The following is a 14742-nucleotide window of genomic DNA, read 5'->3' on the forward strand; positions in this document are numbered from 1 at the left end:
CAGAGACCAACCTTGACAGATGGGTGAAGACAGAGACCTATCTTGACAGATGGGTGAAGACAGAGACCTATCTTGACAGATGGGTGGAGACAGAGACCAACCTTGACAGATGGGTGGAGACAGAGACCAACCTTGACAGATGGGTGGAGACAGAGACCTCCCTTGACAGATGGGTGGAGACAGAGACCTATCTTGACAGATGGGTGGAGATAGAGACCAACCTTGACAGATGGGTGGAGATAGAGACCAACATTGACAGATGGGTGAAGACAGAGACATCCCTTGACAGATGGGTGGAGATAGACATACCTTGCCAGATGGGTGGAGACAGAGACCAACCTTGACAGATGGGTGGAGATAGAGACCTATCTTGACAGATGGGTGGAGACACAGATTGGTGGAGATAGAGACATACCTTGCCAGATGGGTGGAGACAGAGACCAACCTTGTCAGATGGGTGGAGATAGAGACCTATCTTGACAGATGGGTGGAGACACAGATTGGTGGAGATAGAGACATACCTTGCCAGATGGGTGGAGACAGAGACCAACCTTGACAGACGGGTGGAGACAAAGACCTGCCTTGACAGATGGGTGGAGTTGGAGAATACCTTGAAAGATGGGTGGAGACAGAGACCTATCTTGACAGATGGGTGGAGACAGAGACCTCCCTTGAGAGATGGGTGGAGATAGAGACATACCTTGCCAGATGGGTGGAGATAGAGACATGCCTTGCCAGATGGGTGGAGACAGAGACCAACCTTGACAGATGGGTGGAGATAGAGACATACCTTGCCAGATGGGTGGAGACAGAGACCTATCTTGACAGATGGGTGGAGACAGAGACCTCCCTTGACAGATGGGTGGAGATAGAGACATACCTTGCCAGATGGGTGGAGACAGAGACCTATCTTGACAGATGGGTGGAGACAGAGACCTCCCTTGACAGATGGGTGGAGATAGAGACATACCTTGCCAGATGGGTGGAGATAGAGACATGCCTTGCCAGATGGGTGGAGACAGAGACCAACCTTGACAGATGGGTGGAGATAGAGACATACCTTGCCAGATGGGTGGAGACAGAGACCTATCTTGACAGATGGGTGGAGACAGAGACCTCCCTTGACAGATGGGTGGAGATAGAGACATACCTTGCCAGATGGGTGGAGACAGAGACCTATCTTGACAGATGGGTGGAGACAGAGACCTCCCTTGACAGATGGGTGGAGATAGAGACATACCTTGCCAGATGGGTGGAGACAGAGACCTATCTTGACAGGGGGGTGGAGACAGAGACCTCCCTTGACAGATGGGTGGAGATAGAGACATACCTTACCAGATGGGTGGAGACAGAGACCTATCTTGACAGATAGGTGGAGACAGAGACCTCTCTTGACAGATGGGTGGAGATAGAGACATACCTTGCCAGATGGGTGGAGACAGAGACCTATCTTGATAGATGGGTGGAGACAGAGACTTCCCTTGACAGATGGGTGGAGATAGAGACATACCTTGCCAGATGGGTGGAGACATAGACCTATCTTGACAGATGGGTGGAGACAGAGACCTCCCTTGACAGATGGGTGGAGATAGAGACATACCTCGCCAGATGGTTGGAGACAGAGACCTATCTTGACAGATGGGTGGAGACAGAGACCTCCCTTGACAGGTGGGTGGAGATAGAGACATACCTTGCCAGATGGGTGGAGACAGAGACCTCCCTTGACAGATGGGTGGAGATAGAGACATACCTTGCCAGATGGGTGGAGACAGAGACCAACCTTGCCAGATGGGTGGAGACAGAGACCAACCTTGACAGATGGGTGAAGACAGAGGCCTATCTTGACAGATGGGTGGAGACGGAGACCTCCCTTGACAGATGGGTGGAGATAGAGACATACCTTGTCAGATGGGTGGAGACATAGACCAACCTTGCCAGATGGGTGGAGACAGAGACCAACCTTGCCAGATGGGTGGAGACAGAACAATACCTTGCCAGATGGGTGGAGACAGAAGACCTATCTTGACAGATTGGTGGAGATAGAGAATACCTTTGATAGATGTGTGGACAGAGACCTATCTTGACAGATGGGTGGAGATAGACAATACCTTGAAAGATGGGTGGAGACAGAGACCTATCTTGACAGATGGGTGGAGATAGAGACCTACCTTGACAGATGAAGGATGCAGGCGACTCCCCAGGGTGTACACGGGCTGTGAGAACAACAAGCTTCTTCTGCTTCTCTGGATTCTGTTGAGCTGTAGAAGAAACACACACACACACACACACACACACACACACACACACACACACACACACACACACACACACACACACACACACACACACACACACACACACACACACACACACACACACACACACACACACACACACACACACACACACACACACACACACACACACACACACGTTAGATGAGAATATGGTCAGGGACACTGGGGCCCTGCTGTCAGGATTAATTGGTCACTAAACACTCTTCACAGGTATGCGGTGTAAATTAGCATTCAGGTCAATACAGTGACAACATTCACTGACTACTGCACGCTGGTGTAATACGGAACATACAGTATCTGCAGACTGGGATGGAAATCAATTCTATTTAACATTGTTAAAAAGGGACATTGTGACCCAATGGAAATGATGTGACATGTGTGCTAGTGAGACTCCTCTAACCCATTTGTCCAAGGACAGGCTCTTTTTAATGCTGCAAATTAAATTCCATGTACAGTTTTCCCCACCAAAGATGCTACAATGACCCCCAGATCCATTTGGAGATATTCTGCTGGAGGTATGTTTTCACAATCTACATGATGTTCATGATAGACTGCCCAGCTTAATGCACCATAAATCAAATCTGCCTGCTATTTTCTCTCTGTGAAAGTACCAGGCTACAGGGGAAATGAGGAAGAATTGCAGTCAGGCTAATAAAATTGGCTGGATGAATACCGGTGCTGCTGGACAAAAAGCTGTTAACATGCTGATCTGCCTCCACCTGCTGCGAGTCACGCTCATACCTATTCCTGCCTCCTCTGTTCTGGGTGGCGGACGACGGCACGGGGCTCTGACGCCGCAGCAGCCTTTGTTCATGTAGCACAATGTTCCCCTCGTTATCAACTACATGATGGGATTTCCAAACACCAGGCTCTGCCTCTCATTTCCAAAGAGAGCAGGCAGGTTTCATTACCATCAACATGGTTACCTGCTGAATGGAGTTGCTGGTATTCACCAGACAAAGCAGCCCACAGAAACACAACCGCACAGAAACAGTCCGCCTATATCCCTGAATCTGTTCTGCATCCACAATGGCCCCCTCTACCTCACTACATATAGTTACACACCATACATTACCACATACAGGCCAAACCTTCCTTCGCTTTTGTCTCTTATTCAAAATGGATGACTACATTCCATATAGCAGGGATCATATTCAACTATATGAAAAATGGATATATCTCTGGGCATGTGGCCCAGTGGTCACAAAGAGGAAGGTGTGCGTTTGAGGAGGGGGTATCACTGGTGCAACCCACAAATACTTCCCCCTCACTCTCAGCCCGCGTATGAATGAATCATTAAATAAGCGCATGGATTATTCAGAACACTCTTTGAATAATGTATACATTTATCTCGGTCCGTAAAAACAAGCATGAATAGAACTAATAAACTCAGCACTAAAAGAAACATCCCTTTTTCAGGTCCCTGTCTTTCAAAGATAATTAGTCAAAATCCAAATAACTTCACAGATCTTCATTGTAAATGGTTTAAACACTGTTTTCCATGCTTGTACAATGAACCATAAACAACTAATGAACATGCACCTGTGGAACGGTCGTTAAGACACTAACATCTTACAGACGGTAGGCAATTAAGGTCACAGTTATGAAAACTTAGGACACTAAAAAAGCCTTTCTACTGACTCTGAAAAACACCAAAAGAAAGATGCCCAGGGTCCCTGCTCATCTTTGTGAACGTGCCTTAGGCATGGTGCAAGGAGGCATGAGGACTGCAGATGTGGCCAGGGTAATAAATTGCCATGTCCGTACTGTGAGAAGCCTAAGACAGCACTACAGGGAGACAGGACGGACAGCTGATCGTCCTCGCAGTGGCAGACCGCGTGTAACAACAACTGCACAGGATCGGTACATCCGAACATCACACCTGCGGGACATGTACAGAATGGCAACAACAACTGCCCGAGTTACACCAGGAATACATAATCCCTCCATCAGTGCTCAGACTGTCCGCAATAGGCTGAGAGAGGCTGGACTGAGGGCTTGTAGGCCTGTTGTAAGGCATGTCCTCACTAGACATCACCTGCAACAACATCACCTATGGGCACAAACCCACCGTCGCTGGACCAGACAGGACTGGCAAAAAGTGCTCTTCACTGACGAGTTGCAGTTTTGTCTCACCAGGGGTGATGGTTGGATTTGCGTTTATTGTCGAAGGAATGAGCGTTACACCGAGGCCTGTACTCTGGAGGGGATCGATTTGGAGGTGGAGGGTCCGTCAAGGTCTGGGGTGGTGTGTCACAGCATCATCGGACTGAGCTTGTTGTCATTGCAGGCAATCTCAGGGAAGACATCCTCCTCCCTCATGTGGTACCCTTCCTGCAGGCTCATCCTGACATGACCCTCCAACATGACAATGCCACCAGCCATATTACTCGTTCTGTGTGTGATTTCCTGCAAGGCAGGAATGTCAGTGATCTGCCATGGCCAGCGAAGAGCCCGGACCTCAATCCCATTGAGCACATCGGGGATCTGTTGGATCGGAGGGTGAGGGCTTAGGGCCATTCCCTACAGAAATGTCCAGGAACTTGCAGGTGCCTTGGTGGAAGAGTGGGGTAACATCTCACAACAAGAACTGCAGTCCAGTACTTAATGCAGCTGGTGGCCACACCAGATACTGACTGTTGCTTTTGATTTTGATCCCCCTTTGTTCCGGGACACATTATTCCATTTCTGTTAGTCACATGTCTGTGGAAATTGTTCAGTTTATGTCTCAGTTGTTGAATCTTGTTTTGTTCATCCAAATATTTACACATGTTAAGTTTGCTGAATATAAACTTGGTTGACAGTGAGAGGACGTTTCTTTTTTAGTTGAGTTTACTTTATGGCTCTTAATTTGGTGGAGGGTGGGGGGTAAAAGGGGACTCTGGCTAATGTTGTGAGGGTTGAGAGATGGTGGATGCGAATTCCATATTTTATCCCAACTCCCACTGAGACACCCTCGGAGAGTGGGGTCATAGCCAGGGTCTGCCATTATCAACGGTCTACCCTGGATTAATTAGGGTTAAGTGCCTTGCTCAAGGGCACATCGACAGATTTTCCACCTTTTCGGTTCGACCTTTGTGTCACTCCCACATGAAAAAATACTACAGTTTACTATAGAATACTACAGTACTTAATATAGAATTATGTATTAAACTGTAGTATATTGTATAATACTATTCTACACACTGTAGAATACTTTGGTCATGTGTAGTACTTACTATAATATGTTGTATTATACTGTAGAACACCATGGTAAATACTACCGTGTACTAGACCATAAAAAAACATTAAATACTACAGTAATGTTCGCAAAAACACTACAGTCTGCAAAAGCACTACAGTAAATACTACAGTAATGTCCGTAAAAACACTACAGTAAATACTACTACAGTAATGTCTGTAAAAACACTCCAAAAACATTACAGTCCACAAACAAACTACAGAAATTACTATAGTATATAATACAGTATTACATTTGCATATACCCTGCCTATTCCTCACCCCTGTATCCCAATTTGTGCCACCCATAAGTGAAAAACTTACATGCTAAGTATAGCCCATATATTGTGTTCTCTATAGGTTATAGAAATGAGCAGAAGCTCTAAATTGTCCATCCAGACCTCAGTCCAACCTACCTACCTACTTTTCTACCGACCTACAGGTTATGGAAGATTTGTTCTGAGTATTATGTCCAGTAGATTTCCTCAAGGACAACGACCCTTCTGCTATAGTATGCCAAAGATAATAAAACAAAAACACCATAGTAAATACTTCAGTCATGTCTGCAAAATCACTACAGTAAATATAACAGTATACTACAGTCTGCAAAAACACTAGAGTGAATACAACAGTACAGTACAGTTTACAAAAATACTAAAGTAATCACTATAGTATATAATATAGTTTTTACTTACTATAGTATTTATGCTACAGTAAACTGTAAATACTACACTATAGGGTAGGGTAGGCAAGGCAACAACATCTCCACCCCGCTGATCCTCAACACTGGGGCCCCACAAGGGTGCGTTCTGAGCCCTCTCCTGTACTCCCTGTTCACCCACGACTGCGTGGCCATGCATGCCTCCAACTCAATCATCAAGTTTGCGGACGACACAACAGTGGTAGGCTTGATTACCAACAACGACGAGATGGCCTACAGGGAGGAGGTGAGGGCTCTCGGAGTGTGGTGTCAAGAAAATAACCTCACACTCAACGTCAACAAAACTAAGGAGATGATTGTGGACTTCAGGAAACATCAGAGGGAACACCCCCTTATCCACATCGATGGAACAGTAGTGGAGAGGGTAGTAAGTTTTAAGTTCCTCGGCGTACACATCACAGACAAACTGAATTGGTCCACCCACACAGACAGCATCGTGAAGAAGGCGCAGCAGTGCCTCTTCAACCTCAGGAGGCTGAAGAAATTCGGCTTATCACCAAAAGCACTCACAAACTTCTACAGATGCACAATCGAGAGCATCCTGTCGGGCTGTATCACCGCCTGGTACGGCAACTGCTCCGCCCACAACCGTAAGCCTCTCCAGAGGGTAATGAGGTCTGCACAACGCATCACCTGGGGCAAACTACCTGCCCTCCAGGACACCTACACCACCCGATGTCACAGGAAGGCCATAAAGATCATCAAGGACAGCAACCACCCGAGCCACTGCCTGTTCACCCCGCTATCATCCAGAAGGCGAGGTCAGTACAGGTGCATCAAAGCTGGGACCGAGAGACTGAAAAACAGCTTCTATCTCAAGGCCATCAGACTGTTAAACCGCCACCAATAACATTGAGTGGCTGCTGCCAACACACTGACTCAACTCCAGCCACTTTAATAATGGGAATTGATGGGAAATTATGTCAAATATATCACTAGCCACTTTAAACAATGCTACCTAATATAATGTTCCCTACATTATTAATCTCATATAATAATAATAATAATAATATATGCCATTTAGCACGTATATACTGTACTATATATCATCTATTGCATCCTTATGTAATACATGTATCACTAGCCACTTTAACTATGCCACTTTGTTTACATACTCATCTCATATGTATATACTGCACTCAATACCATCTACTGTATCTTGCCTATGCCGCTCTGTACCATCACTCATTCATATATCTTTATGTACATATTCTTTATCCCCTTACACTTGTGTCTATTGTCACGAACTGGCTCAAAGCCCGTAACAAAGGGAGACAACGTGGAGATAAGGAGTAGCAAAATATGTATTTATTAACTAAAGCAACTAAGTATAATATACAATGGTGTGTGTAATCAGTAATCAGTAGTGTAAGTGAGTGTTTTGCATGAATGAATGTGATAATGCAGGGTGATGAAAGGTGCCAAAGCAAACAAACAAAAGGCCACCAAGAACCACAACACAATCTACAACGGGTGTCTGCATGGAGAAAGTCTCCTCCATGAATGTGGAAGAGGTCTATTTATCCTGGGAGACACCTGGCCCAGGTGTTTCCCATGTAGCTGACGACCCTCTCAACTCCGCCCACCGGCATCCTAATAAGGAAACAAGAACAAAGACAGAATACGGCAGACAGAGTGGGAGGGTCGTCACATTCCCCCCCATAAAACCGGGGACCAACAAGGACCCCGGAACAACATACCAGCCTCCCGCGTCCCAAATTGACACAGGCCTCTGCGTCCCAAATTGACACAGGCCTCTGCGTCCCAAATTGACACAGGCCTCTGCGTCCCAAATTGACACAGGCCTCTGCGTCCCAAATTGACACAGCCTCTGTGCCCCAAATTGATGAGGGTTTACGTGTTCACACTTACAATTTGCCCCAGCCAACCTCCTCCTCAGACCTCAGCAACCTTCGCACAGGAAGCAACATTTAAGAGGAAAGAAAACAAGACCAGGAGGGAGCAGACAGGACAGCGAGAACATGACAATACGAAACAATGGTCAGTCACGTAAACATTAGGAACAGGGCGCACGAGAGAGCGCATCAGCAATCACGTTTTCAGTCCCCCGGATGTGCCTCACATCGAGATGGAATGATTGTAAAAATAAACACCATCGCATTATCCTCTGGTTTGGACACATCATGGACCTCAAAAAAGTGAGGGGGTTATGGTCGGTGTAGACCACAATAGGTACTACCCCCGACCCGACATACACTTCGAAGTGTTGTAGCGCCCAAATGAGTGCTAGCGCTTCCTTTTCAATAACCGAATAGTTCAACTAATAATCGTTAAACTTTTTAGAAAAGAAACTAACTTGTCACGAACCGGCTCAAAGCCCGTAACAAAGGGAGACAACGTGGAGATAAGGAGTAGCAAAATATGTATTTATTAACTAAAGCAACTAAGTATAATATACAATGGTGTGTGTAATCAGTAATCAGTAGTGTAAGTGAGTGTTTTGCATGCATGAATGTGATAATGCAGGGTGATGAAAGGTGCCAAAGCAAACAAACAAAAGGCCACCAAGAACCACAACACAATCTACAACGGGTGTCTGCATGGAGAGAGTCTCCTCCATGAATGTGGAAGAGGTCTATTTATCCTGGGAGACACCTGGCCCAGGTGTTTCCCATGTAGCTGACGACCCTCTCAACTCCGCCCACCGGCATCCTAATAAGGAAACAAGAACAAAGACAGAATACGGCAGACAGAGTGGGAGGGTCGTCACACTATAAGGTAGTAGTTTTGGAATTGTTAGCTAGATTACTTGTTGGTTATTACTGCATTGTCAGAACTAGAAGCACAAGCATTTCGCTACACTCGCACTAACATCTGCTAACCATGTGTATGTGACAAATAAAAATGGATTTTATTTTATTTTATTTATATTACAGTTATGTCCTCAAAACTACAATAAACACTATTATATATACACTAACTGTGTTGTTTGCTGCAGTTGGTCCTCAGTGATCTTACCATCTCAGAGTTTCTAAAGAATACTATTTGTCAGAGCCGAATACCATTGTGCCCAATGGAAGCAAACTGTACCAATGCACTTCAGCCAAGCTTGAATACTGCCAAATGATTTTCACAGAACGCAGCCATCGGAGGTCGACATTTCTCCACACGTTTAGTGTTGCTAATGGCTGGAAGTGATTGTGTGTCTTATTGCTATGTACACAAACTGAATATCCTATTGATCCCCCTGAGCTTCTGCTGAGCTGAGAAAATGCTAATTGGCAATTGGCTGCACACCCTTTCCCGTCTTTAATTCCAATTATGTTTCTGAGGGCCTTGGAAAACATGGATTTCTGGTGTGTGTGTGTGTGTGTGTGTGTGTGTGTGTGTGTGTGTGTGTGTGTGTGTGTGTGTGTGTGTGTGTGTGTGTGTGTGTGTGTGTGTGTGTGTGTGTGTGTGTGTGTGTGTGTGTGTGGGGGGGTGCGTAAACATAAAGCATTATTCTGTTTTCAAAAGAGAAGAAAAAAAGATAGTTCCCTCCTTTTCTCTCTTTGCCCTTCACAGAGACAAATGGCTTTGCCATTCAGGAGTCTCGGCGGAACAGCCGGGGCGTTTCTTGTAAATGTGAGTGCTTGCGTTTCACCAGGCTCGGCGCTCACTTGGGTGTGAAATTCCATCAGTTATGAATTCCACCTTGGCCTCGACCCGACACGACGAGGCTCCTGATGCAAAACAATGGAACAGTGCCCATATAGTGCCGTGGGCGAGCACAGGAGTGCTCCATTCAGAGAGGACTTTACAGAGTAAACCTAGCATGCACACGAAGCCCCTTCACATTAAAACCAAAAGTCTTGAAACAGACTCCAACAGACACCACAGAACACAAATCCGTGTGGGGTTAGAAAATCATGCTCTGGTAGACATATATATTTTATGCTAATTTGCCCTTGCACTTCATCAGTGCAATTTCTACCAGGCTAGCAGTTTAGCGAAGATCTACAGTTTATCTTAGTGCAGTGTATGGAGAGTGCATAGGGTCCCTGCTGCCTCCTAAGCCCAAGCACTCCCCTGCAACTCTGTCTGTCTGCCTCTGCCTCTGCCCAGCCGAGCGTTCAGCCAAACAGCCCCACAGGTTCCAGCCCCCATGCGCACAACAAAGCACACAGCTGCAGTGGCACAGTCTTGCCTGCAGGTGCCGCTAAAGATCAGCAGGGGGTTCTGTAATCCCAACCAATACAAATACACAGAAAGACACCAGTCTAGGGGGGAGTGAAATAAAACCTTTTAACACAAGACAAATATGCTGTAGAGCAGGGAACATCAAAACAATTCAGCCCCGGGACAATTTTTTCTTAAGCGGGTGGTCGAGGGACCGGAACATCATTACAAATAAATTGTAGACTGCAAATTTCCCACAAGCCCAAACAGATATAATGTTTGACTAAAACATAATAATTTCAAACCTTGCTTACATTTGTATACAATCACGTGTTTCTTTATTACGCGTGGGAATACTTGGGAAAGGATTTCTTAAATTAAAATCACTTGGACCTGGTATCCTGGTGTATGTACAAAATGTGTTTTGTGGGGGGGGCTTATGTAGAGGCAAACTCACAGTTTTTTGCTCACTTTATTTTTGCTAAGCATTGGAAAGACAGTCTGATGCAGTTGTAGTCAGAAGTTTACATACAATTACATTGGAGTCATTAAAGCTTGTTTTCAACCACTCCACAAATTCCAGAAAATGATGTCATGGTTTTAGAAGCTTCTGATAGGCTAATTGACATCATTTGAGTCAACTGGAGGTGTACCCTTTTAAAACGTATTTTACAATCCAATCAGTTAAGAACAAATTCTTATTTTCAATGACAGCCTAGGAACAGTGGTTAACTGCCTTGTTCAGGGGAAGAACGACAGATTTGTACCTTGGCAGCTCAGGGATTCTGTCTTGCAACCTTTCGGTTACTAGTCCAATGCTCTAATCAGTAGGCTACCCTACCTGTGGATGTATTTCAAGGCCTACCTTCAAACTCAGTGCCTCTTTGCTTGACATCATGGGAAAATCAAAACAAATCAGCCAAATCAGCCAAAATTGTAGACCTCCACAAGTCTGGTCCATCGTTGGGAGCAATTTACAAATGCCTGAAGGTACCCCATTCATCTGTACAAACAATAGTGCGCAAGTATAAACACCATGGGACCATACAGCCGTCATACCGCTCAGGAAGGAGATGCTTTCTGTCTCCTAGAGAGGAACGTACTTTGGTGCGAAAAGTGCAAATCAATCCCAGAATAACAGCAAAGGACCTTGTGAATATGCTGGAGGAAACAGGTACAAAAGTATCTATATCCACAGTAGAACGAGTCCATATTGACATAACCTGAAAGGCCGCTCAGCAAGGAAGAAGCCACTGCTCCAAAACCTCCATAAAAAAGCCAGACTACGGTTTGTAACTGCACATGGGGACAAAGATCGTACCAGATCCTCTGGTATGATGAAACAAAAATATAACTGTTCGGCCATAAAGACCATCATTATGTTTGGAGGAGAAAGGGGGAGGCTTGCAAGCCGAAGAACACGATCCCAACCGTGAAGCACGGGGGTGGCAGCATCATGTTGTGGGTGTGCTTTGCTGCAGGAGGGACTGATGCACTTCACAAAATAGATGGCATCATGAGGTAGGATATATTGAAGAATATATTGAAGCAAAATCTCAAGACATCAGCCAGGAAGTTGAAGCTTGGTTGCAAATGGGTCTCCCAAATGAACAATGACCCCAAGTACACTTTCAAAGTTGTGGCAAAATGGCTTAAGGACATCAAAGTCAAGGTATTGGAGTGGCCATCACAAAGCCCTGACCTCAATCCTATAGAACATTTGTGGGCAGAACTGAAAAAGTGTGCGTGAGCAAGGAGGCCTACAAACCTGACTCAGTTACACCAGCTCTGTCAGGAGGAATGGGTCAAAATTCCCCCATCTTATTGCGGGAATGTTGTGGAAGCTGAAATAAATCATTCTCTCTATAATTATTCTGACAGTTCACATTCTTAAAATAAAGTGGTTATCCTAACTGCCCTAAGACACGGAATTTTTACTAGGTTTAAATGTCAGGAATTGTGAAAAACTGAGTTTAAATCTAATTGGCTAACGTGTATGTAAACTTCCGACTTCAACTGTACATGTGTATGTCATGTCTATTATCCAGGCTTATACACTGACATCTGCAACTACTGAAACACATTCTCAGAGGCAGGATAAGGAATCAAAACAAAGCCACCACAGAGGACAAAGTCAATGTAAAACTACACTTGTCATAGTTAAACAGATACAGTCAGCCTTGAAAAACATACTTGTTTTAGTTTAAAACCTGGTATTTTATCTTGGATAGCTAGTCTTTACCAATGCCCCTCCCCCTCCTTAGTGCTGTATAAGCAGAGTGGAGGGGTGATAAGATGTAAGCTTTGAGAATGTACCTTGCTGAGCAGGTCTACCTTTAATGAACCTCTTAACACTCCCATCATCACAGACCTCAATGGGCCTGTCACAGCATTGCAGATAAGGAGGAGACTTACATTAGGAAAGTCACGAGTCAGGGAGGATAATAAGTGAGTGTAAAGGGAGAGAGAGAGTGTGTGTGTGTGTGTGTGTGTGTGTGTGTGTGTGTGTGTGTGTGTGTGTGTGTGTGTGTGTGTGTGTGTGTGTGTGTGTGTGTGTGTGTGTGTGTGTGTGTGTGTGTGTGTGTGTGTGTGTGTGTGTGTGCGCGCGCGCGTGCGTGCGTGCGTGCGTGTGTGGGAGGGAAATGTATGCCCACACCTTAGCATCAAACTGCTCTCTCAGCATATTTTTCACCTGAGAAAGTCAAATACGCCACATGTCATTTTACGATCAGGTCGGATAAATATGTAAATTGTATCAAAGAAGAAAAGTGTCTTTGACAAAAAACCTAAATGTTATGGAATTTGAAGGTCACTCCAAATGTGCATTTCAGCTTTTTTTTGCTACAGCCTCAATCCTTCTAATTAAAGTAGATAAGACTTGAAAGGTAGAGGAGGCCAGTGGGAAGAGCTATAGGAGGACAGGCTGCTCATTGTAATGGCTGGAACGGAATTTATTGAACGGAGTCAAACATGTGGATTCCATATGTTTGATCCATGTATTCCATTCCAGCCATTCCAATGAGCTCTTCCTATAGCTCCTCCCACCAGCCTCCTCCGTTGAAAAGGCTTCTGACGTTATACAATTAACCGAGGTTGTTGTTTTCCTCAGGTGGATTCATGGGATGTCACATTCTGCATAGATGACGGCTTTTTTATTGGATACTACTGTAATCCATTCAGTATTCATGGACTTTATATATGTCTGCTACAGAGGTATTTTCTTTACAGGTGTTATTCTAGACACTTTGTGGAAAATATATTTTGAGTTGGAGTTTAACTATCTCATCAAGACAATGTCATGATGCATTTTCCTTACTTGGTCGTGTATTATTAAAGGCCCAGTGCAGTCAAAATTATGTTTTTTTCTGTGTTTTGTAGAACATTGTACAACAGCTGATGAAACTGTGAAAAAAGTGTGCAAACATTTTATCAGTGATATTTTCAGATAATTGCTGGTTGAAAATACAATCTACACAGGACCTTCTAAAGTAAGTTACAGTGCCTTGCGAAAGTTTTCGGCCCCCTTGAACTTTGCGACCTTTTGCCACATTTCAGGCTTCAAACATAAAGATATAAAACGGTATTTTTTTGTTTAGAATCAACAACAAGTGGGACACAATCATGAAGTGGAACGACATTTATTGGATATTTCAAACTTTTTTAACAAATCAAAAACTGAAAAATTGGGCGTGCAAAATTATTCAGCCCCCTTAAGTTAATACTTTGTAGCTCCACCTTTTGCTGCGATTACAGCTGTAAGTCGCTTGGGGTATGTCTCTATCAGTTTTGCACATCGAGAGACTGAATTTTTTTCCCATTCCTCCTTGCAAAACAGCTCGAGCTCAGTGAGGTTGGATGGAGAGCATTTGTGAACAGCAGTTTTCAGTTCTTTCCACAGATTCTCGATTGGATTCAGGTCTGGACTTTGACTTGGCCATTCTAACACCTGGATATGTTTATTTTTGAACCATTCCATTGTAGATTTTGCTTTATGTTTTGGATCATTGTCTTGTTGGAAGACAAATCTCCATCCCAGTCTCAGGTCTTTTGCAGACTCCATCAGGTTTTCTTCCAGAATGGTCCTGTATTTGGCTCCATCCATCTTCCCATCAATTTTAACCATCTTCCCTGTCCCTGTTGAAGAAAAGCAGGCCCAAACCATGATGCTGTCACCACCATGTTTGACAGGGGGGATGGTGTGTTCAGGGTGATTAGCTGTGTTGCTTTTACGCCAAACATAACGTTTTGCATTGTTGCCAAAAAGTTCAATTTTGGTTTCATCTGACCAGAGCACCTTCTTCCACATATTTGATGTGTCTCCCAGGTGGCTTGTGGCAAACTTTAAACAACACTTTTTATGGATATCTTTAAGAAATGGCTTTCTTC

General features: G+C 44.6%; 1 protein-coding gene across 1 annotated transcript in view; it reads right to left on the bottom strand.

The window, feature by feature from the left end:
- The window catches only part of LOC124037766 (cytosolic carboxypeptidase 6-like), a 489347-nt gene that overhangs the window by 47685 nt on the left and 426920 nt on the right, over window positions 1-14742 (bottom strand). Inside the window, exon 8 of the mRNA XM_046352789.1 lies at window positions 2169-2235. Coding sequence (XP_046208745.1) covers window positions 2169-2235 — 67 coding nt within the window. The remainder of the gene's footprint in view (window positions 1-2168; window positions 2236-14742) is intronic.

Source organism: Oncorhynchus gorbuscha, linkage group LG06, assembly GCF_021184085.1.
Source record: "Oncorhynchus gorbuscha isolate QuinsamMale2020 ecotype Even-year linkage group LG06, OgorEven_v1.0, whole genome shotgun sequence".
Taxonomy (NCBI): Eukaryota; Metazoa; Chordata; class Actinopteri; order Salmoniformes; family Salmonidae; genus Oncorhynchus; species Oncorhynchus gorbuscha.